General features: G+C 42.7%; 2 protein-coding genes across 2 annotated transcripts in view; one reads left to right on the top strand and one right to left on the bottom strand.

Annotated features, from left to right (window-relative positions):
* AK4 (adenylate kinase 4) overlaps window positions 1–6,064 on the bottom strand; it is a 124,265-nt gene extending 118,201 nt beyond the window's left edge. The window contains exon 1 of the mRNA XM_071220934.1: window positions 5,859–6,064. The gene's annotated coding sequence lies outside the window, so the exon portion shown is untranslated. The remainder of the gene's footprint in view (window positions 1–5,858) is intronic.
* LOC112309262 (uncharacterized) lies at window positions 5,337–23,441 on the top strand. The gene is made up of 5 exons (XM_053919698.1): window positions 5,337–5,775; window positions 6,747–6,843; window positions 10,244–10,334; window positions 10,797–10,851; window positions 23,306–23,441. Exons 1-5 carry the CDS (start codon window positions 5,337–5,339, stop codon window positions 23,371–23,373), a joined length of 750 nt encoding a protein of 249 aa, XP_053775673.1. The 3' UTR covers window positions 23,374–23,441.
* The last annotated feature ends 3,856 nt before the right edge of the window (window positions 23,442–27,297 follow it).

The following is a 27,297-nucleotide window of genomic DNA, read 5'->3' as shown; positions in this document are numbered from 1 at the left end:
TACATAACTATCAACAACTGACTCTAAAAAACAAACTAAGCAAACAAGCAGAACAAAAACAGAATCACAGATATGGAGAACATTGGAATGGTGGCCAGTGGGGAAGGGGCCTGGGGGAATGGGGGAAAAAGATGAAGGGATTAAGAAGAATAAATAGGTAGTTACAGAATAGTCATTGGGATGTAAAGTACAATATAGGAAATGGAGTAGCCGAAGAACCTATACATATAACCCATGGACATGAACAATGGTGTGGGGATTGCCTGAGGGAGTTGGGGGTGCTGGGTGTAGGGGGGCTAAGGGGGGAAAATTGGGACAAGTGTGATAGCATAAGCAATATAAACAGACAAACAAACAAATAAAAGTAATGCAACAGCCAGTATGGTCGAATGCACTAATCAAACTTAGAGGACATTTGGAAATTTTCCACATCATTTTGTATCACTAAGCATGAGCAGAAAAGGGAAATCCAGAGCACTTCAGAGAGGAGCTTCTATATACAACAGTAGGTGAAGGGCTCAAAATTTAGTCTCTAAGCTAAATTACCATCAGAATGGCTTTACACTTTACAAACCACTTTTACAAACTTGATCTCATTTGAATCTGTTATCCATCTTTTGTAGTAGGCAAGACAGGAAGGTGGCAGCATTGGAGGCAGGTTTCAGTGACCCTTCCAGTTTAGGTCAGGCACCCAGCCAGCAGCTGGGAGAAAGAATCTAGCCCCACAGCCTCAGGGAGAGAGTTGGCAAGGCTGAAAAACCATGTGGGGTTCCAGCCAAGTAAACCGGGGTTCAGGGCAGAACTCCAGTTCCAGGAGGGAGAATGGAAAAGATGAACAGGAACTGGGGCTGAAGCCCAGTTACTAAACAAGGCACACAGGTGGCCAGGCCCATTCCCAGCACGTGGATTCCAAACTCCCATCTGCAGAGTTCCAGAACCCCAAGACTGGCTTTTGAAGAAGCAACAGAACATGAATAAGGAGCAGTGTTGAGAGGTTATAAAGGCATGAGGAGCTAGTGGGAAATGGCAAGTTAATCAATCAGACTGGCATAAGTAGGGTTGCCAGGTAAAATACAGGATGCTTACTTACATTTGGATATCAGACAAACAAGGAATACATTTCAGTATGTGTGTCACAGGCAATATCTGGGACATTTATATCAAAAAAGTGGTGTTTACCTGGAATTTAAATTTAACTGCGTGTCCCGTATTTTTATTTACTAATCTGGCAAACCCTACATGTGAGTAATGGAGGATGAGGCTGGAGGGCTTGGTAGAGCAAGATCACAAAGGGTCTTGTGTGCCATGCTTGACATATAACGAGCAGTCACGGCAGTTTTTAAGTGGGGGAATAATGTAATCGGGTTTGCGTTTTGGAATCAACACTGTAGTAGTCCTTTGGAGGACAAAACAGTTCAGAAAGACAGGAACGGAGAGACTACAGGCTATTTAAGTAGCTCAGACTCTAGGAGAATTGAATATGACCTCCTTACTTCACACTTTTGCCTAATGCCAGAGATTCCCAAGTTCACGTGGGCTGTAGAGACCAAACAGTTCTTGAATTGCTCTTTGCAGTGGTGGGGAGAATATAGATATTTTGCCTTGCCCAAACCTTGTGTCAGTTGCACACTTCTTGAGGAAGCCGGAAAGACAGCTGTGTACATCAATCTCCTGCTGAACACCTTGTTCACCACTGCATCCCCGGTAGGTAATCAATAAACACTTGATGAGTTCCTCAAGGGCAGAGTCTATGACTTCATTGCCTTTGTTTTTTTTAGCTCCTGACCCAGGGCTGGGAATAAGTTTCTCAGAAAATAGTTCTTGATTAAAGTGGTCTAATTAATTAACAACCAGAAGTGCTTCTTATTAACTACATCTTCCAACACCACTTCAAAGTACAACCTGCATATTTTTCACACACATGCAAAAGAAGCCTGACTTTTATATGGGACCAGAAAACTGTTATTAAAAGCTGCAGAATTACACTGATTAGATGGACTTTTAAAAGTAATCCTCCTCATGTGAAAATGTGAGTGGTTTTGTTTGTTTGGGGGTTTTTGTTGGGCATTTTCCTAACTACTTCCATAAGCTTTGTCATTGCCTGGGTCATTAATAAATCTAGATCTGAATTAGATACTTCTCAGGTGGGTCATCAAAGAGTGGTACAAACCACGTGCATGTCTATCAGCACCAGTATAGTGACTTGAATGTGTGTCTTCTCAGGCTCGTCGGAACTTATTGAGGGCAGAACCTGTTCTTATTTATCTTTATACTCAGAGACCTTTCACTAATAGTGGGTTTGCTGAGTGTTCAAGAGCAGAAAGCCAAAAGGGATAGAACGATTCTAAGAAGTGCATGGGGTAAATACAAATACAATTAAAAAATTATTACAACCACTCATTTAAAGAGTATGTCACATTTAAAGTATCATGCTAGGTCTTTACATATATTTTACTAAATTTCAATCCTAAAAACTCCTCTTTGAGACTCATTTCATGAATAAAGAAACTGAGAATCAGAATTGATGAATAACTTGCCCAGGAAGACACAGCTAATGGACCTGGTTCCAAAGTCCATGCTCTCACACACCAGATTGTTGTTTCAAGTGTGTATTGGAGAGATTGAAGATTGTTGGTGTGCCTGTAACAGCTCTCTCTAATCAGCAGCTATGTGGCAGCCCAGAGAACTAAACTTTGATCTTCTTTGTAATGTGTGAGTGCACATATCTGGAAGACAAGAGCTCTGGAGGTATTTCCTCTATTTTTAAGCAATGTTCCTTTTTTCTCTCTTCAGCTTTGTATTTAAGGGAGCACATGACTTTAAATATAATTAGGTTTCATCCCCACCTTGCTGGAAAGGTGATATTGTTACACTTAAAATTATCATCACACTATTATTATCTGGGATGAATACATGATCAGTAATGATGTCATCATCGGGGGTAGCAACTTCATCTGCCCTACGCAAAGGAATACGTGCAGTTCGTGTTCATATATGCAATGGAACCTCATCAATCCGGGAGTGTATGAACTCATCTGTGACAATCCAGACCCTTCGCTGAGATGTAAATGTAATTGCAAACATCAGTTATTCTTCAGTCTTTAAAGCTGCAAACGTGCAGTTTTTGTCCAGATGCTGACATCTTTTCAGCAGCCCTCTTCAACCTGCCTCCTTAACTAATTGCCAGCCTCCTCACTTAGTTCACTGGGTTTCAGGAGGAACCAGAGTCTCATTAAGAATGTTGCCTCTGATCATTTGATTCCAGGATGAGCAGGGCTAAATCACAGCTTAACTTCACCAACCTTTTGGCGTCTATGAAAGCAAAAGTCAAAGGGCAAGTGTTGGCATAACTAATCATATGAATTGGAATGAATTTGAAGAAGAGGAACCAAACATAGTGTACAAAAATAAATAAAAGAGGGGAAGAGAAAGCACTTGGTTTAAAAAAGAAATTAAGAAAACAAATCATGTTTTGTTTTTCTCTGTTAACTGGAAGCCTGACAAAAATGGTCTGCAAAGGTGTAAAAACCAGGAAGCAGCATCTCTAGTGTTCTGCCTTTACCAGAAGCATCGAAGGAATTTCCTACAGATGCTCAGGATGGAATTATGGAAAAATCTTCACAGGCCTCCTTCCTTCTCTCACTCATTGCCAGATAGGGTGCTAAACATGGGAGATATAAAATGAACGTGTTATATCCCTGGCCCTCCAACCTTACCCTCTAGTTCACTGAAGTGTCAAAGTCACCAGAAAGTACTATTCAAAGGACACAATGGGTGCACAAAGAGGGGGAGGTCAACTCTGTGATTCTTAAAAAAAATCATAACCATCATGTGGGGCTGTTCAGTGAGATGACAAACTTTTCCAGGTAAAAGTGAAGTGGAATCTGAATTAACGGATACACTTGAGTCAAATCTTAAGAAAGAAAGGGGGTCTTGAGAAAGCAATCAATTCATACCGAGCTTAAGAAGTAAATGATCTGGTGAGTGTTCTCCACCTTTAATTTGTTGGATATTAATTTTACAAAGCAGAATTTCTGCCATAGATTACTAAGTGATCCCCTCTCTCCACGCCCATCTCCCACCCTCCATCTCCAACCCCCTAACAGAGTTATCAGGTGAGCCGGGCTGAATCCGAACTCCACCCAGACGCGTGACCTGCAGCGCCTCAGTTTCTTCCCCTGTAAATTGCGGAACCCATGTCATTTCTGCTTCGAATTATGAAATACAGACAAGAAATCACAAAGAAAACTCAAGAGAAACAAAAGTGAAAGTGGCCAAAGGAAATGCAGCAGTAAACAAAATCAAGAAATTTTACATCTCACTGAAAAACGTGGCAGAGTTCCCAAATTTTTTTTTTTCCCCAGCAACCGTGAACACGGGACTTGGGAAAGAATGAAATATCTATCACGTCCTCTGAATGTGAATAAGACCGTGCAACAGAATCCATCCACCTTGCTCCAAGCAACTGTCTTCTTAAAAAATGCTCCCTTCTTAAAAATGCTTGTTAAAAAATGGTCTAATAAACGACCATTTATTAGAAATCTCATCCAAAGACATCAATCCTTGATGTATACGGTCCGTTTCCACATAACAACCCTCCCCCCTCCCCCCATGAAATAGAATACAAAGGTGCGTCCCACTTTGGGCAGAGAGAGAAAAGGGGTAAAGAAAGAGTGGAAAGACTTGAACTGATACTAGATGCTGCCTGGCGTTGCCCCGCGGTTGTTTTAAACAACATAATGGAAGCAAACTATTCTAAAACTTGGGAAACACTTGATCATTTCCTTCCTTAGGTAATAGTGAGACCTCCCTGAACGTAACCCAGGACTGTACACTCGCCCGGGATCTGGAGCGCGAGCTCTGGGGTGGACCGGCAAGCGGAGGCCACCAGAAAGCACCAAACTGACAGCTTCGTCGAGCGTTTGCGGCGGGTGTGGGACCAGGACAGGCGACCACCTCGGCTAGGGGGTGCGACCTGGACCACCGATGGTCACTGGGTTCCCAAGACTGGAGGATGCTCCTTGTCCGCTGCGGCAGCCTCTCTTCGCGGAGCAGAGGAGGGAAGGGTGCGCGCGGGCGCGCGCGCACGCACACACACACGCACACACCCTTCCCTTGCAGTTGTGTCTCCTCTCTCTTTTGTTTTTCTCCCTTCCCGGTCATGAGACCCGGAAGTTTTTTTTTTTTTTTTTTTTTTTTTTTTAATCCCGTCTCTCTCCCTTTTCCAAACTCTCCCCCCACCCGCCCAATCTATCACATGGCAGAGATAGAATAAAAACAGAAAAATGGCGACGGTCACGTTGTGGCGAGCCTTGCTGCGTCATTAGATATTCCTCATGCAAATAGCGGGAAGAACAAAGAAAGGGGGGCTCGGGACCCGCGGGGGCGCAGGTGGGTGTGGGGGTGGCGGCCCGGCGCGGGGGCGGCGGCGCGTGCGGGGGCTGGGCGCCCGCGGGAGGCGTGCGGCCGCAGGGTTCCGTGCCGCCGGGTGTCTACGTCCGTGTGCGCGCCCGCGCGCCGCCGTGCAGCGCTGGCCGTGGGCGCCCGAGCCCGCCCGGGGGCGCGGGAAGCCGAGGGGCGAAAAGAGGCGTTCGGCGAGGCTGGCCGCGGCGCGCGCACACGCACACGCACCGCGGGGCTCCACCGACTCGGCGCCCGCGCGGGGGGCGGGCCCAGGGCGGGCCGGGCGGGGGCGAGGGCCGAAGGCGAGCTGCTGCCGGCCGCCTGCCTCCGTCCAGCCACCTGAGGGGACCGCACGCAGCTCGTCCGCGCTGGGTAAGTAGTGGGGCGACGGGGAAGCGACGCGGGGCGGGCTCCGGGCTCCGCATTCACGCACGGACTTAGAGCATGTTGCTTGCCTGGGTTTGTTGTTGCGGTGTGTTTTCCTTCCTGCGGGGTAGGGGGGGCGACCTCGCCCAGGGGCATTTCCGCGGTTTCCCTTAGGCCCCGGGTGGGATGTCAGGCATCGCGCTGGACGTACGAGGGCGCGGGCGGCCCCTGGGCGCCCCGCGCCGGCCCCGAGGAGGGGGAGCGGCGCGGAGGGGCGGGGTGGGGTGTGTGTGTGTGTAAATGTTGCGCACTCGCTTTTCCTCTACCCCCGCCTTCTTCCAGGGTGCTGGCGTGAGTCCCTCGAGGTCCGGCGGCGACTGTAAATAGAGCCTGGATGTTGTTTACATGAAGGATCCGGCAGGAGGAGTCTGAGAGGGGGAGGCGGAGGAGGAGGAGGAGGAGGAGGAGGGAGGTAGGAGAGAGGAAGAGCGGAGTCCCCGCGGCGGCGGTCCGGGGTGAGGGTGAGCCCCGCGCGTTCCAGGGATGGGGCGCTAGCTGGCACGAGGCTGGGACGTCGGACCCTGGGGTAGGGCAGAGAATGGGCGCGGGACGGAGACGGGGCTCTGTCACCGTGGCATTTTTAGCTTGCAACCTGCCACGCAGATTCTCCCGAGCTAGAGGGGTGAGGGCGTGTGGGGAGGGCGGGGAAGCCTCGATTGCTCTTCACGTTCATTCTCTCAGCTCCAGTCTTTTCCCGCTTCTCCTGGCTCACCTGTTTATTTTCATCAACCAGAGCTTGCGGTGTTTTATGTAGTCGCGAGAGGCTGTTTCTTTTATTAGAAGCATTATTGGGGAGGGGGGTGTCTTGCTGTAATTTATGCTGGTCCGGGTCGCTTTTCCAGAAGGGGGAGGGGACTTGGCGGAGGCCGCCTGCTCCTGGCCTTAGCTGACCCGAGGGCTTCTCCCTGCCATCCCAGGCCAAAGAGTCCTTTCCCTCACTCTGCTGCCCACTCACCAGAAGCCACCTTTTTGGAGAAGGACCACACCTGTGCTTATTCCAGCTTTGGAGGAGAGGTGAGCCAAGAAACGAGGGAATCCTCCGTTCCCCAGGGCTTTTAGCTAACCCTCATCCCAGAATTGGCCAGAAACTGCTGCTTTCACCTGCCGGTTGCACGGGCGACATCTATCCCCCCTGCCTGGCAAGTTGTGGTCTACAGATGTCTCGGGATTTTGTCTTCTCTCTGGACCTGCACCCCGCCAGTCAGCAACTGACTGCTACGTTCAGATCGAGAGACGGAGGTGACCCTACCCGCCCCCCTTGGTCCAGTGCCGTTATTTATTCCACACTGGGTTTTCTAATGGAATCCTCAGCTGTCCCCCTGTAGTCCCCGTCATTTTTCCCCTAAGAGCTTAACCCAGAATCAGGCCTAAGCAGTTTCTGGCTCTCTTTCCCTGGGCCCCACCCTGGCCCCTCTTCGTTCTCCAGAGCCAAATATGCCTCCCAAAGCAGAAGGCACACCCAGCCCCAAATCTAACCGTACAAAAGGGAGGAGAAAACAGTGGAAGAGAAGAGACCCAAGAATCTCCTTTCTGTCCTGAATGTCCTCCATACCGTTTTCCTTTCGGGCTTCCTAGATTTATAATCCCTTTATTCTTCTTACCAGCAGCTGTCCCTCCCATCCTCTTTGCCCATAGTCCTATGATAGATATTTGGGGAGGTGGGGATGACGGGTGGAGGCAAGAGGTGGTCACCCTTGTTCCCTGGATTCTTGTTTCTGAGATATTTAAAAGAGTAAAATAAGTCAATACATTTGCATGCTTACTTAAATTTGGTTTCTTGCTGGGTAATGAATAGCTGGGACTCAAATGGGAGGGAGGGGAAAGAGAGGAATAGTGAATATTTCCCCGAGTTTCTACCATCTGAGCATCCCCAGGGTTGCTGGAGAAGACCCTTGTGTAAAAGCCAATGGTCTCCCTTCCATGACATCACCCCCCTAAGCCCTTCCAACTTTAGCTGCAGAACAGGAAGAAGGCTCAAAATAGAACTACCTTAGGAATCCAGCTCCTTTAGAAGATCAACTTTTAAGTCAGCTGCAGGAGGAACGCTGAACTTTGACATAGGGAGGGAAAGCTGTAGTGTTTGTAATTGGCTCCTTTGGGGAAGGGTGGGGGTATGCTTTTCATATGTATTCAGAAAAGCTTTTCTCAACATAACTTGGTTACCTAGACCAATGAATGATTAATAGGATAGTTTGAGATTCATTTATTGAATTATTCATATGTTTCAGTGTGTCAACAATAAGCACTGTTCAGAATGAATTAAAAAGGGGCTCCTAGAATGTAGGCTAAGAGTTGGCTAGAGATACAGGAGGTTGTGGGGGTTAGGCTGAGAGGGAGCACTTGAAGAAGGTGAAGATTCTGAGGATGCAGTGACAGCTGTTGTGAGTATGGAAGTCGAGAGACTTATTATAAACAGTGGCCATAACTTCTGAAGGGTGGGTGACGTATGTCCTGGACAGAGAAGTAACGATGTCAGGATGTTCAACGTTTACCTCAGAGATGACCTTTGTCTCTGAATCTCTGTCTCTTCATTCTTTCCCTGAATGGAGTTGTTTGAGTTAAAAGAAGTTGTTCAGTCTTTGGAAAGAGCTGCTTATTAAGTGATCAACACTGAAATACGGGCAATTTAAGTAAGGATTAGTAGTGGAGCAGAAAATACTTGGCATAATTTGAGCACCAGGTGGGTGCTGTAGAAGGACTTGGTACTGAAGGCATAACATCTCTTAATCTGGTTCAGATGTAAAAGAATCCAGGCAGCCACTTAGACGTGTGGCTGTCAGGTACCTGAAATACGGCCATGGTGATAAGAAACTGAATTGCAAATTTTATATAATTCTTAAAATTGACACTTGATTTATATAGTTCTTAAAATCGATATTTGATTCAGGTATTGGAAAACTTAAGTTTGGAAAGAACTGGGGCATGTGCGTGGACTTTTTAATCTGTAAATTTTATACAATCCAAATACAGGCTAAGTGTTTCTGATCAACTTAGTATTAAATGGGTGTGTGTTACAAGTGTAAAATATGATCCAGACTTCAAAGACTCAGTCCAAAAACAGAAAGTAAAATATTTCATGAATAGTTTATATGTGTATTTAGATGTTATGCATTTATTTTTAGGGAGAGGGGAAGGGAGGAAGAAAGAGAGGGAGAGAAGCATTGATTGGTTGCCTCTTGCACGCCCCCAGCTGGGAAGCTGGCCTCAAACCCAGGCGTGTGCTGTGACCAGAAATCAGCTGGTTCAAAGGATGACACCCGACCCACTGAGCCACACCAGTCAGGGTGAATAATTTTTGTATTAACTGCAAGTTCCAATGATAATATTTTGGTTATACTGCGTTTAAACATATTGTTAAAATTAATTTTATCTGTTGATGTTTTTAATGTGTCTACTAGAATATTTTAAATTACATACGTGGCTTGGATTTTACTTCTCTTGGATGGTGCTGGCCTAGAACATCACTCCTTGTGGTCCATGGGTTAATTTTAAGAGGGGACTGCATGACAGTTATTTCATGTTTGTCAGTCATCTACTTTCCATGTGGAGATGAGGGGACCCCAAGAGTTGTTATTACAGTATATGAGACCTAATAGTACTGCTTTGCAGAATTCTGTGCAGGACTTGTGCCCTACTCAAGGTCAATAAAATGTGCAGGGTACTAGGAGGGCTAGTGAGGGCAGCATGGGAAAATTTGCATTCCCATACATCTGGCTATGGTTGCTTTTGTAAAAGGCTCCTAGGTATGCTGGAATATATCAGAGAACAGTGTGTGGCACAGTAACAATTGTGACACCTGGTGGCATCTTAGTGATTCGACTTGTCATTCACCTTTGTTCATTTTCTCTTCATCCTTTATTTACTTTCTCTCCTCATTCCCCATCCTAGCTCCACTGGTGGTAACTGTGCCCAGAAGGTTGCTGATCCCTTTCCCCTGAAAAAAAAAAAAAAAAACCGTGCTGATTTGAATAGATACAGTGCTGTGTTGGGGGTTTGGTTTTGTCTCACAAGCTTCTGTAATGTTACTTACTGGAAGAGACTGGAAGAGACTTAGGGGCCATTTAGTACTGTCCTTTTCATTTTATCATTGACAAACTGTCAAGTACCTTGCCCAAGACCATACCTACAGAGGCCGGAATTAAACACACACTTTTGTTGATATCCTATTTAGAGAATCCCTGGGAAATGAAGAGGTTCATCAATTAATCAAATGTTTGTTGAGCTTGCACTTTGTGGAAAGGATCGCCACTGCTAGTGTTGTGAAGGGACGTGAAAACAGTCTCTGACATCAAGAACAGCACTGTTGCTTTAAGTAAATAAGAGGTAAACAGTGCTAAGTTAAGTGACAGAATTTAATAATGAGTGCAACCCCACTGTGGCATATGTTACAAGTAGAAATGTGTTCATTTTACAGATGTAGAATAGAGGATCTGAAAAAGGTGAACTCTGCAGAAAAGAGGAGTGTAATTGTGTTTCTGGAACAGCCCCTGGCTCTACAATTGGAGGTCAGTACAAGTCTTCGGTATTGCCCCCTTTAGCTGCCTATTAAGGGAATTTGAGAATTTAAGACCCAGCATTTTTAAATGGCACTGCTGCAGTAATGAGATCATGAGTTAATTGGAGACAGGGTTTTCAGAGACGGGTAAGCTAGGGGTGGATCATTTTGACTAGTTACTCTGAAAGGGTATAGTGCCGAGGTGAAATCAGAGTAAAAGTGACTTGTGAGCAGACTATAAAATCCAAACTCTGGGGGAAAAATAGGATGTAGAACAAAAGCAGAAAGTAAAATAACTGTGTAGTAGACAGTTGGACTGAAAGTATGAATGCTGAGTGAACGTGTAAGGGGTAAAAGCCTGTATAACAGAATTTATGGGCCAGTCCATTTATTTGTGAATTTTAGTCTCCTGGAGCCTTTGTAAGCAAGAAAGCACATTCCTGTTTCTGTCTGTACACTATTGTATCCGTAGGTCTTCTCCTCTAGATGGACCTGCTGGAAGTTTCGGAGCATGAGACTATTGAGAGGTCAGTGCTTAAAGTAGGTAAAACAGTGACACCCGCATTAATGCTTCTCTGTGAGAATTGGGGCAGACTTTGCACAGGGCAGTGATCCTCAGCTTTTCCTTGCCTTTTCAACCAATTTCTCATTAAAAATTTCCTATTAAACTTTGGCACAAATTAGTTTTAAAACACACTTAATGTAGCAAAGTGTTGCAATAAAATGCAAATATATATTCTTCATACCTCACAAAGCGTTATTTTGTTGACAGTACATTCTTATAATATCACAGGTTGGTCAAATTTGCATATAATGTCAGTGAGTTGGATTATGGTTTTCACATTGGGGAAAAGATCACACTTCAGTAGGAGACTGGTAGATTTAAATTAACCTATTTTAGTTTTAAAGTGTTTTCAAATATTTTGTATTGCCAGCAGCTTACTAATACCTCCAATTATTTACCAGATTATATAATCAGATACTTAAAGGTTCAAAATCATTATATTTTCATTTTTGGTCCATAGATAAGAGGGATGTAAGATGGTTTTTGTGTGTGCTTTTACCATACAAGATTTAAAAGCAAGTTTTTCAGAATACCAGTTGCCAGAAATACTTGATTTCCTAGATAATAATATTTGGTGCATGCATCATGAAGAAATTGTTCTCAGTTGTATCATTTTTATCATAGAAGAACTGAATTTAAAATCAATTTACTCTCTGGAGGAAAACATTTTACATCACTCTCTTTTTCCCTCTCTTACTGTGCACTATACTTTCATGCTGTAGCAAGAGCACCTGCATTCACTTGTTTTAAAATTAAAGTAATTCCATTTTTTGAAGAAAAATCTGTGGAAAAAGAAATGTTTCTGGTAGATCAGGTTTTTTAAAACTGCACATTTATAAAGAATAATTTCCAAGAAGAAACAAAACTTAACATTTTGAAGCATTTATTTATTAGTACTTACAAAATACAATTCTAAAAACCCATAGTTTTCTTCCTTGAAATTGCTTTAGAATTATTTTGAGAGAATATTAATTTCAGTAACTATTCACAGAGTGACAATTTGCTTTTTATTACTTGGTCTTTTGGTTTTTTAACCCCTAATTTAGATAGAAAAAAAATGAAGTGAGAGAAGAACATGAAATAAAGGAAATATTCTTTACTTACTCTACCAAAAATATTCATTGTCTGGTTTTGGTCTCGGCTAGTAGAGTGACTTTCAACTTTGTAGTATATTACAAACGTTAAGTTCATCTTTGCGCACTGCATGGTTAGACATTCAGTCACACTAGTATTCGGTCTCAGAGAAGAACAGCCTAGTAACCAACCAGTGCTTCAGTGTCCTTTATTCGTCCCCATCCTTACCTTCTCCAGTATTTCAGTGTGAGTGTTCATCTTCTCTGAAGTGGACAGAACTTGTGGCCAGGACATGTTAGGTGCTTATCTTTTTGTCCTTTTGATGGATCAGCTGTCTTACATTTTATTCTCAAATAATCACAAAATCTTTGTTCATTTAACACATGTTTATAATTTGGGTGAAAATGTGGGGCTATTTCCAGGAATCTTAGGTTATGGGATCCAAGTTCTTCTTAAAGAATTCTTCGTTGCCCTCTCGTGTTTTAACTTTGTATTACATCAGTTGGCTAAGACTTAGGCAGTGACCTCTTTAACTTTTAGGTATTTTTGCACTTTAGGGAAGGTTGTTTTAATTTGTGTGTAGGCATGTTATTTCATTAGATATTACTTTTCTGAAGAAAAGCTGAGTTTCACAGTGCATAAAAGTTACTAATTGAGCTAGAATCATTGTACTCTATTTTTTGACTTCCAATCAAAAGAATTGACTCATCATCTGACTTACTTGAAGTACAGTGCTAATATCTAATTTGTATATGAGTCTTTGAAACTGTAAATGCCTAATTGAAAACATAATTATTTTTCAAATATTTGTCAAGTTTTACACCTATTGAAATAACTTGAGAACTTATGATTGGAAAAAAAAGAGTGAATCATGGTTTTACTAAGTTGGTATACTAAAGCCTGGATTCCAATTTCAAAGTCTTTTTCGTACTTTTTTAATAAAAGTGAGAATCATCCCTTTAATGACTTCAGGGTACATCTCAAAGGTTCAGTTAATTTCAAAGCATGTGATGTGGATATGTTGATTTTTTAAAGAAGGCATTCCAGAGGTTGTCAGTGATTTCTTGTACCACTGCGATTGTAGGGTTGACACTGACTACAGTGGAAAACACCCGGCAGGTGTGCTGAATGTTTAAGCATCAGTGTCATCAACTCGAGTACGTTCTTGGTGCTCAGAACAAGAACGGTGTCTTTTTTTTTACTAATGTACATTTTGTAAATCTCAAAACCCATACTAGTTTCTGCTTTATGAGATGAGATACTCAGAAAACTAAAAATCTTAAGCAAAAAGTAGATGTTTTCAGAAATCTTTCTGTTTTCATAAACTGTGCAATCTGAACATCCAGTTGACGGAGTTGAATGGCCAGATTGGGGTAGAGGGAGAAAGCTCTGGGCTCAGTTATAAGACGTGGATTTGAGCCCAGGTTCACCATAACTTAGGGCATGGTCTCAGGTAAAATACCTGACTGACCTCTATAGGTTTTTATTTTCTGTCTGTAAATTGGGCTAATGATATCTTAACCCATTTTCAGAATCCTTTTTTGATGAATTAATGAATGAATTCATTGACAACCCAATAGGGTTCTTATGGAAAACCAAATGAGAAAGCACATAGAAAACTATTGAACGTCAGATAGAAGTGAAGTATTATTGCTGTGTTTGGGAGCATTTTGAGAACAGGGACCATGTCTGACTTAATCTTTTTTATTTTTTTAATCCTCACTTGAGGATATGTTTTTTAGAGAGGAAGGGGAAGAGAGAGAGAGAAACATCAATCTGTTGCCTCCCATAGGCACCCCGGCTGGGGATGGAACCCTCAACCTATGTATGTGCTCTGACTGGCAATAGAGCCTGCAGCCTTTTGGTGTAGGGGACAGCGCTGCAACCAACTGAGCACCCGGCCAGGGCCATGTCTGTCTTACCTTAATTACTTAAGCATCCAGAAGAGGTCTTGGAACATTGTAGTCCCTCAATAAATATCCATTCCATGAATGATTGAGGTCAGGGATAGGTAGAGTCAGTGAATGTGTGCATGGAAGAAACACACTGTGAAATAAACTGGAAAGCTTACTGCGTAATCATGTTTGCTCATTCGCATTAATATGTGCAAGTCATGTGTTCATCTTTCATTCTGTTATAATTCAGCTGGGCCTCTTAATATTTCAGTATCGCCATTTGCTGGCCTATGAACCCACTTTTTCTTCTGCTTCCCCTCATCTCGAACCAGAAGGGGATCTTTTAGTCTTTCACTTCATGGGGAGCTTTCAGAGAGAGTCATTCGGTCACCTGGAAAGGACGCCGCCAGCCCGCACAGTGACTGACAGGCTGCCCTGGCTCAGTTATCACAGTGCTGATGCTGTCCATTCTAAAGGTACAGTACTGTGATAACTGAAGGATGGCAGCCATCTTGCCTTCCATCAAAGGAGCCATCGTGCCCAGGAAGGAAGACAGAAGAGGAAAGAGGCGTGCGAAGCAGGTGCAGGGATCCAGAGACCCTCTTACACTGTTGCTGTATTGTACCTTGCCTAGCGCGGAGTGCGTGTTATTCCCTCTGTCTTTGCCTTATTTTTAACACGGGGATGAAGGGAGTTGGGTAGTTGTTTGCACAGCAGCGTGAAGACTTGTACTGAATTGACATATATTACAATCTTTGGAGCTTTTAGGAGACTGCTATAAGTATTGAGTGTGAATTAGTATTTTGGGAGGGAAGTTCAGAGAAATTTGTGTCATGTTTATAAATATAAATGGTAACCTAATTAGAGTAGCTTGGCACTTGTCAATATAACCTATTCAAAGTGAAATTCAGCTTGAACAGGGAGAAAAAAAGGCCCTACAAGTTGAACAGTATTGATACAGTTCAGCGGTTTTCAACCTTTTTCATTTCATGGCACGTACAAACTACTAAAATTCTGTAGCCAATCTGACAAAAAAATAGGTATAATGTTGACTCATTGACATCAGACAGCTTTTGTTGGGTGGATGTTGTCATTTGTTTATTTGACAATCTAAGGGGAAGGAGGTCAGTGCCCCTAACTAAATCATCAGGTATTGCATGTTTTAAAAATTCTTGTGGCACACTGGTTAAAAATCGTTGATGCAGATGCATGAATAAAATCACATCTTTGTGTTTAAGAAATGGATATGGGCGTAGCATTTTTTTCCCCCAGAACATATAAATGTTTAAAATCTAGTGTAATTCAAAACTGTTTATTGAATGCCCATGTTGTTGGTGTCACCTTTACATGAAAATAAAATGTAAGTTATTTTTATCCACTAGTCGAGGACCCCCCTGCAGTGACAAGGGTAGGAAATTTTACAGAGCACACATCTTCAGCCTGCACCCTATTCTAGAGAGTAAGTACTGTTAGGGCGAGGTTATTAGAGAAGCCAGGGTTTCCCCCATCCTTCCTCCCTTAAGACTCCTAAGACATGGACAGCCGCAGATGGGCATCAAAGTACACGACTGTCGTATGTTAGATCGCAGTTGGCCGCAGGGCTCAGGTAATTTCATGTAGTTTAGGCTCAATGCCTAAATAAGGACCTCTTTTCCCAGGCTCATGTCCATATCTGGGAACCTCACCACTATGGATGGCTGACCAGTGAGGAACCCAAAGCAGTGACCCATGTGCTTGGGCACAGAGAGAACAAGGCCTGCACTGGTCAGGCCCTCCTTGGACCTGCTGGTTACCACAGGGTGAGAAGAGCCAGCATGAAGGAAAACAGTGTCTGTGATGTTTTAATGTACAAGAGTCCTAACCCACTAATCAACACAGCCCAGTCATTGTCTTAGACTTGGGCCATTTATATTATAAAGTCCTTCCCTGAAACTTGAGTAAGGAGGAAAGGGAACAGGAAGCAAGTGGCAAGGCAAAGAGGTTTGGTTTCACCCTTCATCATCCAGTCCTCAGACATCCCTGGTCACTGTTCCTTTGCTGGTTCACACAATTCTATCTTCTTCTCTCTTCAGCTCCTGAAGTAACTCTCTAAGGCACACCTGCTTGTCCCTGCATTGGTACTTTCCATGGGCATTGACCACATGATGGCCCTGTACCTTCACATGTCTTCATGTATTTAGAATGTCTCTAAACTGCAGGCTAGACTTAGGGTTTTGATTAACTATAGGGAGCAATGGCTCTGCCCAGTTGTGTATTATCCCACCAGCCCTGCTCCTTTAAAAGAAAAGGAATTTCTGACAGAAACCCTGGAAGAACTTCTAAGAAAGGAAAGTTCTGGGATTGGTGAATTCTCAAGTAATTTGAAACACTCTTACTTTTTAGTAGTATAGCAGGTGGAAAAAGTGCTTTAGGGAGTGAGGTGTTGTGCAATCATTGGCCTTGGTGAGGATTTCGCCACCTTCCCTGATCTTCCTGTTTTCCCATTACTAGTTCCATAAAAATTCGGGTTTTATGCTTACCTGACATTGATCCCAGGATCCGCACCCGAGTCTGGGGTGTTAACAGAGGTGAGTGTTGGTGCATTTCTACAGACGGAGCCACCCTGGGTCCCGCTTCCTGCCAGTGGGGAAGCTTAAGGCCCAGTCTGCTGCAGGAGCTCCAGGAGGCTTGCCTAGGCCTGGAGGTCCATGGCATCCTCGAGGAATTCATAGATGCAAAGTGTTCCAACAGGTTAAGTGAGGAGTAATGAAAGAGGAATCTGATGGGGTTTTTCCTCTGCTTTGATTAAAACATACACACACAGTGTGTTGGTTGGTATATTCTTTGCGTTCTTAGGTGGAAGTATGTGAGAATGGGAAGAACGGAATAAAACAGGAAAACACCATAAGATCCAGCTGTTCCACTTCTGGTTATATACCCAAATGAAAGATCTTGAACAAACTGTTCACAGCAGTGTTGGTCACAATAGAACACAAGCTACCCAAATGTGCATGGATGGATGAGTGGAAAAACAGAATGTATATACATGAAGTGGAAGACTCAGCTTTAAAAAGGAAGAAAACTGACACGTGCTGCAAACACGGATGACCCTTGATGATATGCTAAGCAAAGTATGCCAGACACAAGGACAGATACTGTGTGTTCCACATGTGTGGTACCTAGAACAGTCACATTCGTACATCCAGAAGATGGAGTGGTGGTTGCCAAGGCTGGAGGAAGGAGGGATTGGGAAGTTAATGGTTTAATAGGTTCGATTATTGGGAAAGATGAAAAAATAATGGAGATGAATGGTGATGGATTCACAACAGTGTGAATGTACTTAATGCCACAAAAGTGTGCACTTAAAAATCCGTTAAAATAGTAAATTTTATGTCTTTTACCACCAAAAAAAGCTTTTCAGGGCAATGGCACCATTACAGCCAACAAGAGGATTGAGTTGATGGCTGTCTTCCTTAGTCTTCAGGGTGAAGATAATCGCTGTTTCGTGTAAGCAATTAAAATGTAATTCCCATGTCCTTAGCATTTGAAGTTCTCTTAACTTGTGGAATGTTAGAGGTATTTCCAAGTTTCTGACATAGAATAGCTTTAAAATTTTGTGAAATGTAAAGAAAACCATACAGTGAAAATACTGAATTAGAAAAAGACCTCAATCAGAAATTAACTGAAGGGGCATCTCTTGATGGCTTAATACCCTTTATGGTGAAATTGGGCAACTCCCTGGACCTCTCCACATTCCACCTCTTTGGAATTGTAAAAATGAATGTATAAAATGTATACACAGCAATTTTGATAACTAAAGCAGCATTGAAATGGGGCATATTATTTACGCTTGAAATGTAGAAATACACTGAGATGATAGCATTAGCAATTTTAAGTTGAAGTTTTCAAAAACATTCTAATTACATTTGCAACTCATGTATTATCATCATCATTAAAAGGAGCGTTCCATAGCTTGATCTTGGCCGTGCAGATTTTTCTATTTGTTACATGTTTAAATGTGAAGGTAAAGGAAATTAAAAGCATATGGACTAGAAATGGATGGCAATAACCTCCTGTAAGGGCTCATGAGTCCTACTAGCCATGGGTAAAAAGCATTCATTTGCGGTCCTGCATACTTCACCACAAAGCTCCTACTTGGGGTCGTGCTTGGAAATCAGATTCAGGTGTAGGAACTGCCCCCACCACGTTCCGTGCCGTATTCTACCTTGATCACACCACACACAGTTGGAGACGAGAGTGAGCTGCTCCTTACCACACCAATTTCAAATAGTTTGCTATGCTTAGTACATTTTTTAGCTCCTCTGAATAACCGGCCAATTATAAATATGCCAAAGATTTGTCTATACCATTCTTAAACTGATTTATTTCTTCCAGGTTGTTTCTGTGCTTGACACAGGGAACTCTTTCCCTTAAAAATTGCTTTTTTAAAACTGCATTCATGTTGACACAATCCTCATCTAAGAGAGTTCATTCTCACAATCACCAGTTAATGTTTCACTACGTGAATTCTTCATTAAGTATGAGCAAGAGTCAGGGAGGCACCAAAAAGCCATTTTGTATTTATCTTCCATATTCAAAACGTGATGATTGTGAGGATTCCCAATGAAAGAAAATGCCAGGTATGAGAACATGTGCCTGGAACATCCTCAGCTGGGGTTCCTCATATTGACATTGTTTGAAAGGCTTTGGGGTTGTTTATACATTCCTCTGTTATAATACATGTTAAAACAATTCACATAATTGAAAAATAAAGCAAGCTGATTATATCTTGCTTTATGCATTTGGACTATTACTATTTTCCATGCAATCATGAAGAAATGGATAGTGATGTTAAAAAGTAGGAAGCTGTAGAGAACAGTTCCAATTTGGTGGGAAATTCATTTTCACATTGTACCACTTTTTGTAAATGCAATTCCAGGCATGTTACTTAGACTCCCATTGCTTGTTTTGGGGTTTTTTTTTCCACTTTGAATATGAGTATCTTTGGACTGGAATATCTTAGGGTCAGTTGGGGTAATACCTAGAGCACTTTACTGAGAAGACTTCTGAGGCCACAGAGAAAAGAATACTGTAACCACCAGTCATTGCCTACCTATTACCAACTCTCAGTGTTTGCCATAGGCATCAGATGGAGAAGCAATGGTACATTTGCTGACCCTTTTCTAGACTACAATATTAGTATTATACAGGTAGAGATCCTCTGGAAAGGCAGAAATTCTCAAAGTTATATTGATAAGGATTAGATTTCTGGGAAGCGGTGTCATTAGGAATGTAGATACCCTTTATGTAAAAGAGAATTACAAACTTTTAATCTTCTAGTGTAATGTGTAGTGTTATTTTGAGAAATGAATCTTACCACTCATTGATTTCTATTTTGATAAATCCAGACTCACCCATTAGGTCTCATATTATTCTAATCTGATAAAATTGCCATTCTGTAGTAAGCATTTTGTGCAATCCATTGTATAATTTATACATGTAGAATTTTGTACAGGTAATAGTATCAAATAGCTAGAAGAGGCTGTTCTCTTAATTGACAGGATTATTTGCTTGAGGTGAGTCAATATTTGTTGAGTGCCCTTATACCAAAGCACTCATTTCATTCTAATTCAAATCCTCAAAGAGTAGAAGAGTTCTCTACGTTGCACTATTGAAGAGCCTGCCTCACAGGCTTACAGAGGGTCCCCAGGCCACACAGCTAGTAAGTGGGAGAGCAAGGCTATGAGTCCGGGACATAAAAAGTACAAGAAATTAAGTTAAATCAATCCAACTTTGTTACTGAATGCTGATTAGCAGGTGAGCTTTGAAAAGGAATTAGACCTAATGTGTAAAGGTGCTTTAAAAACTTACATATCACCATCTATATTCTCTTCCACCATCCACTCTGGCCAAAATCTGATGCTTTCTCAGCAGTTCAGCTAGAATTACATTTTTAAAATGAAAATTTTGTCATGATACCACTTTGTTTTAAAACCCTCTAATGGCTTTACCTTGGGATCAAGACTACTGCCCTTAACATGCTCCATGAGGTCCCAGGCAGTCTGGCTCCTACCTACCTCCCTAGTCCCATCTCCTGCACCCAATTGACCGTTGACCTGGAAATCAAGCCGCTTTCTACTTCAGGTGCATTGCCTTCTGCCTAGGATACCCTTACCATTCACTGCAGTCTCTGGTTAAGTACCAGTTTCTCAGACCCCTTTCCTGACACCCCAGCTATATCCAGTCTCCTGACACTCCATTCTTTTCCTTCAGAGCACTTGTCACAATTGAGTTACATAGATTGGGATGTGTGTTTCATGCTCATTAGATGTGAGTTCCATGAGGGCTGAGGTCATGGTTCTGTCCATTGCTGTATCCACAGAACCTGGCGCGTAGCTTGCAGTAGAAATCAAACGTGGTGCAAGATGCTAAGCGGAGTCTTTTCTGTTTTCTACGAATGAGTGAGACGAGCCCAGAGCTAAAACAAGGTGTTTTAAAATCCCCACTTTTTCGCAGTCAGAGAACTGCAGCTCTGTGGCCATCACTTTCCTGCAGCACTTTTTCTAAAGGGGTCATTTCAGCAGAGCCAGCTGTCAAATTGCTCTCATCCCTCCACCCATATAAGAGGCTTGGAGGGTGGGGGGAGAGTTGTCACCTTTGGTGGAACCTCCCTCAGAGCAGGGGAACGTTCACATGGGAGAGAATCTTGTCTGAAAGCTGGTGAGCCACTGTCTCAGAAAGCTCCCTCTGCTCAGGCCCTGCAAAGCCACGAAAAGAAGTGGAAGGAAAGGTGCCATGTTTGATGGGCCAAGGATGATAGGTTATTTAGATACTACGGTCTGAGGTGAATTCGTAGGTGTCTTGGGACTTAAGCTTTCTGGCTAGTGTCCCACAGGACAGCAGCCCTTGGTCCCCTCACTTCCCCCAACACATGAGCGGACCCATCAGTGTCTCTCAACAAAGAGTTAACAGGTGTGCCCCAGGAGTGAGCCAGAATATGGATGGTATCTAACCCTTTGGCCAGTGAGAAAACTCACCCCACCAAGGTGGGGTAATTCACGTAGGGACTTGCTCTTGAACTTCACAAAGAAGTGAGCCGGCGTTTCTTGCAGAGCATTTTTCAGAGGTTTCATTTCAGCAGAACTAGCTCTCAAGTTCACTGTGATGGTCACGAAAGGAAACAACCTGGAGAATAAGCTCAGGGAGAAGGGGAGGAGTGGGGGGAAAAGAGACCACCTCACCGCCCCCGCCCCCCACACCTGCCTCAAGCCGCAAGCCTCACCTCAGCTGGAGACACGTGCAGAGCTTTGTACTGAATATGAGATTAAAGTCTTAATCAAAATGAAACATTTAGCTGGTAACAGGGCAATCGAGATGTTACTACTTCTTACTACTTGAAAGAAAAGGGGACGTTAGAGCACAAAATTTGAAGTTATTGGATATAAAATAATTTTATGTTTTTACTCCTCACTGAGTTGAATTCAGAACAGTTAAAATTATTCATTAAGTGGGGAGAAGGACTATAAAATATCCCTTCAGAACGGAGGTTGCACGTCAGTATTTACTTTCCCAGAAAGCCCCTTCACCAGCTACATGTGAAGGGATGGAAATACCAACTCAGTCCTAACACTTTCAATGGCCTTTGACTCTTACTACTGTCCCCTGGCCTTTTTCCAGAAAGCAGAAGGCAATTGAGCAAGACAGCAGAATCCAATAAGGAAACTTTTTCTTTATTTTTATTTTTAAATTAAATTTATTGGGGTAACATTGATCATTAAGATCATATAGGTTTCAAGTGTACATTTCTATGATGCTAGGTCTGTATATTTCACTATGTGCCCTCCACCTAAAATCAAACCGTCTTCCGTCACCATGTATTAGGCCTCTTCCACACCCACTCCCTTCCCTCTAGCAACCACCACATTGCTGTCTGTGTCCATGAGTTTTTGTAGCTGGGCTCCTGGCACACTTGGCTGAAGAAAACTTGCACAAGGGTAGGTAGGGATTTTTCCAATGATACCTCTAGGTAGGTCATCATCCAGTGGTATGATGGCCAAGACACCCACACCCTTGACCTTTCTTCTTTGTGATCCAGTAGATGCACTAGGAATTTACCAACGTAGAGCCAGCTGGTTTAAACACAAAGATAAAATCCTTTAGATGCACTTGCCTTACATAATGCCAGTCCTATCCTAGAAATTAAGTTGTAAATAACCAACAGAAACCCACTTAACTAGTTGTTAGTCCCATCAATATACCAACAAGGGTGGAAGTCATAGAGGTCATTTGCTCTCGTGTTTTTCAAACTGAAAAACTGATTTAGTTGAAATCAATTGAATGTTGAAGTCAATCAGCATTTAAAAAATAAAATAGGATAGAAGATTCCAGTGCATGCATGCAGTAAGGATAACTATGTCACCCACTTCGCAGCTGCTTGCTTGATTGTGTGTGTGTGAGTTTGTATACAGGGACACCAGTGTGTTTTTTCACTCTGTTTTCACTTAAGCTCGTAAGTCACTGATCTAGATGTTAAAGTCTGGATTCCAGATCATTTCACTGTGTGTTGTAAGTTTTGGAACTGAGGCCCAGAATGGTAAAGACACTTGTCCAAGGCCAGCAGGAACAGAGTAGAACTTGGACCTACATCTCTGTCTCCCGGCTAATGTTTACTCCTCTTCTCACCAGCCTGGAGGCAAAAGCAATAGTAATAGCCAATACTGAGTGAGCAATTACATTGTGCCAGACACTGCACTAAATATATCATCTTATTTCATAGAGAAAGGGGGTAAATTGGCTTTGTGTGTGGCTTCAAGTAAATGTTTGTGACTAAAACAGCGACTGAGATTGGTGTTGTAGTCCATGGTTGGATTAAATACAGAAGTTGTGAGTAAACATTTAAAGTTTTTATAGCAATTTGTCAGAATAATTTTATGTCTGTTGAGTCCAGTAATAAAAACATTGGCTTGTGTTTTATGTCTTTAAATTTTTTTTCTAGCAGTTAATTTTTATTGTGTTTTATAAAAGCATTAGACTATGATGGATTGTCAGTGAGAACAAACTGGTCCTTTACCACGACTTATACCCAGCAAAATCCACCTCCTTGTCGGTTGATGCCTCGTGCCTCCATTTGAAGTGCCAGGTGGTCACAGCTGGAAGAGGCAGATTGCTGGATGCCAGCCCCCTAACAGCAGAGGAGGGGTTACAGTGGTATCCAGAGTGCTTGGGAGGGGGGACTTCCAATGCTAGAAATAGCTCCCCTTGTGTGGAGAGTGCTAGTGGAAACTGCACTAACACCAGTAAATACCCCAAAGCCTTCATTTACTTCAAAATTTCCAGAAGAGGGACTGATGGGGATGTGAGTTTTGCTCCCCACTCCCCCTTCTGGGAAAGCAGAAAGAGCCCCTTGCAAAAAGCTCTCCTTGCGAGAAAAAGTTTGACACGGAACAAATTAAATTCTCATTCCCCAAGACTCAACCAGAGCAGTAAGAAGCAGAGGGACCATGCCGCAGAGGTCTCTGGGAAAACAGGCTGATTAAAGGGAGCCTGTGTATCTCCTGGAATTGCAAGCTCTGTGGAGAGAAGCACACTTCATAAATCCTTTAGGACTGCTTGTTGGCTACACCCTCAGGTATGTACGAAGAACTGTTGTGAGTGAATCAGTGTGTCTTTGTTTGCATCTCCTGGAATTCCAAAGGCTGCAGCCAAGGAGCTAGCAAGGTTGAGCACTGGGCTGAGCAGTTAATCAGTTGAACACTTCCTTATGTTTTCCTGGTTTGTTCTCCTAACAAGTGACCTTAGTCCAACTCCTAGCAACATGTGATTGTGGAATGTTCCCTCCTGAGGAATACTGCCTGGTTTTTGCATTCTGAACATACTGAAAATCTCTGAAGATTCAGATGAGTTTGGGTGGGTTTTTTTTGTTTGTTTTTTGTTTTTGGACAGTAATAATGTAAGCTAACTGTACTGCTGTATACCCAGTGTTTTACATATGTTACTACCAAGTGTCAAAACCACCCTGGTCAAAAACTAATGCTTAGAAAAGTTAGGTTACTTACTTGATGTAATGCAGTTCAAGCTCCAGTTTCTGTGTTTGTAAATTTTCTGCAGGTTCTTCTCAGCATCCTTGAACAGAGGAGTCCATGCCAGAACCCCAGAGTCGTGACATTTTCACTTTCTCCTCTCTTCCATCTGAAAACAATGTCAGGATCCACTTCCTTTTGGTTTTGACTTTGAATACACATACCTATTGAATAATTCAGGAGCGGGACCATGCATTTAACTACTGTAGGTCCCGCAAGCCAGAAGTCCTCATGGTAATAATAGCTAACGTTAAAGACTTGCTATCGAACCTGCCTATCCTGTAACTTTTACCTGCATTGTCATACTTAATCCTTTCACAGAAACCACCTTCCCACCCCTATCCCTTTTCCTGCTTCCTTTTCTCATAGTACTCTTACCTAGTATGTTCACACTAACACTTCACTTTACTTGCTGTGTTGCTTGCTACCTCCCCACAGGAATGTAAGCTCCATGAGGACTGTTTTTTTAGCTCAGTGATACAAGCTCCCAGCAGGCTAGGCCTGATATATAACAGGTACTCAAATACTTGTTGAATGAATGAATGAAGAGTCCTTTTAGGTAAATACCACTATCATCCTCATTTCATAGATAAGGAAACTGAGGTTTGTGGTATTAAATAATGTACATGAAATGGAAGCTTTTTTTTTTACTTAAAAATAAGTTTTTATTCCATAGGTTTTGGGCTGTTGTGTGTTCATTTTTATTTGTTTCCAGAAACTTTTTGATTTCTTCCTTGATCTCATTGTTAACCCATTGATTGTTTAATAACATGTTATTCAGTCTCCATGAGTTTGACTTTTTGAGTTTTTCCCTTTAGGTTAGTTTCTAGTTTCAAGCCATTGTGATTTGAGAAAATGCTTGATATGACTTCAGTTTTCTTGAATTTGTTGGGGCTTGTTTTGTGTCCTATCATGTGGTCTATCTTTGAGAATGTTCCGTGTGCATTTGAAAAGGGTGTATCTCTAGCTTTTGGGGGGTGAAAGGTTCTGTATATATCAGTTAAGTCCATTTGATCGAGACACCAGTAAGTGGAAGCATATAGTGTGTGCATAGATTGGAAGAATTAACATCATTAAAATGTCCATACTACCCAAAGCAATTTATAGATTCAACACAATCCCTATTAAAATACCAATGACATATTTCATAGATATAGAACAAATATTTCAAAACCAGAGACATAGAAATAAAGAACAAACTGACAGTGACCAGAGGGGAGGGAGGAGGGGGGTAACGGAGGAAAGAAGGGGAACATGTACAAAGGACCCAGGAGAAAGGACAATGGGGTGGGGATCGTCTTTGGGAGCAGGAGTTGGACAGGGCAAGGGAGAGCAATGGGGGGGTGGGAGGGTTGGCACGGGGAAATGGGGACAACTGTAACTGAACACCAATAAAAAAAATAATTTTTACATGTTAGTGGTAATAATAGCTTCCTTTGTATAGCTTCCCTTTTCCATTATATTGTTGAAATGAAAAATTTAACACAAAAAAGAGGTTGGTTTGGTGCTTCAGGTACGCACCTTAGAGTAGATAGGAGTATGTAATTGCTGAGTACGTATGTTGGACCTCTTATCTATAGTAGTAACTATAGCTAATACTAAGTTTAAAAAGCTGTTTTTCTCTTCTCTCCTGTTGTGGTGCTCCCAAATTAAGACAGTGAAGGAAAGGTTCACATACATGACTCACTAACACAAGACTGCAGCTGCTGGGACAGTTGTGGGCAGCTCCTGAGATAGAATTGCAGAGTTGTGAAGAACTTGGGGAGATGTCTACCGAGCCTCTCCTCCCCCCTACATCCCCCAAAGCTAGATTTTGGGACTCAGGGCCTTCCTCACTGGACAGCCTGTTCCACTGATGGACTGCTGCATTGTCATTGGATAACTGCAGTGTCAGAAAATTGGTTGTATTGAGCTGACATTTATCCCCAGGTAACTTCTACCCATTGGTCTGAGTTCTGCTCTCCAGGAAATGACATAATAAATGAAGTTCCGTTCACATGTCAGCCGTTAAACTATTGGTTTGTTTACTTACTCTTAGGTTTCTCTTGTCCTAGTCCTTCAAACATTCCTTATGTGGCATCTTTCCAGCTATTTTCCCAGCCAGCTTGCTCCCTTTGGCATGCTGTCCAACTTGTTCATGTCCAGTTTAAATGTGTTATCCAGTCCTGCAGGTGTGGTATTGGAATTATATGCGGTGTTTTTTGGCAATCACACCACTCTGTTGGTTCACTCACACCCCTGGAACTTTCAGTGTGAACTATGTTCAAACTCTAGTGGGAAAAAAGTACTGCGCAGATGGAACCACCAATTACTGATGATTATGAAAAATAATAGTGATGTCTGTGGACGCTGTCCTCCATTTCTCTGTGTACTCCTTCTGCCACACCCAAGAAGTTTTTGATGAAAACAGCCATTTATTGCATTGAGACTGTGTGTAAGACACTGTCCTACTTAACTTTCTAAACAACTGTATTTGTAGATAGTATTAAACTCTATATTTGAGACTGAGATTAGGAAGGATTAATGTGTTTAAGATCACAGCATTCTAAGTGGCGGAGCATGGATATGAATCTATGTTTGACTCTAAATCCCAAGCTTGATAAGATGCCTTTCTAGAAGTAACAAAGAGGATAAGCTTAGCTACCCAAGGCTCCTATTTTCATTCACTCTGAAAAACAAGCACAGGGAGATATTTTAAAGGAGTTGTGGTATCTTCTTCCTATTCTTTGAAAAAAGAAAACAGGATACAAATTATTGTGTTGCTATTACATACCATCTATTTCATATCTGTTTATCTCATTTAGTCATCAGGACAATTCTATGAGGAGAGCACTGTCGTCAGTATCATTTTACAGTGAGGAAACCGTGGCTCAGAGAGGATAAAGCTAGGATTCCCACACAGCGAGCTGAGCCCAGGGGCTTTCTGTCACACTATGCCACCTTTCTCCCAGACGGTTCTTAACGCTAACTGCCTCCCTCCCAGCGGGTATCTGGCTAGACTGTCACCCCTGATGATCGTCCCCTCTCCTCTCCTGTCCAGTATGTCCAAACTTAGTCCATTACCAAATTACCTAAGTGGAAAAACCCTTGCCAAATTAGATGATCATTCATTCATTATTAAAGGTTTTTCCTATATCCATAGCTTTGGGCCAAGGATTCACCAAGTAAGAAGGTTGTATGAGTAATGTGGCCCATCGTGCGCCCTTCCTCTCCAGTGGTTTGACCCCACCCATGAAGTCATGGTGAGTGCAGCGCCAGCTCGTTTAGCAATGTGATCCTAGAGGGTGGTGACCCACCAGCTCCCAGGCTGAATTAAATAACTTGCCAAAGCATAGCTACAGAAATGATTTATGTAGGGACCGCGAGTGGGAATCTTGTCAA

Source organism: Desmodus rotundus, chromosome 3 (genome assembly GCF_022682495.2).
Source record: "Desmodus rotundus isolate HL8 chromosome 3, HLdesRot8A.1, whole genome shotgun sequence".
Lineage (NCBI taxonomy): Eukaryota > Metazoa > Chordata > Mammalia > Chiroptera > Phyllostomidae > Desmodus > Desmodus rotundus.
This window is presented reverse-complemented; position numbering and strand designations above follow the sequence as displayed.

Bases quoted from the DNA above. Each gene is read 5' to 3' on its own strand.
- LOC112309262 (XM_053919698.1), top strand. From the start codon at position 5,337: ATGCAAATAGCGGGAAGAACAAAGAAAGGGGGGCTCGGGACCCGCGGG. The intron at 6,844-10,243 runs GTGAGCCAAGAA...TTCATTTTACAG, and splicing joins ATTCCAGCTTTGGAGGAGAG to ATGTAGAATAGAGGATCTGA. The intron at 10,852-23,305 runs GTCAGTGCTTAA...TCATTCCCCAAG, and splicing joins GAGCATGAGACTATTGAGAG to ACTCAACCAGAGCAGTAAGA.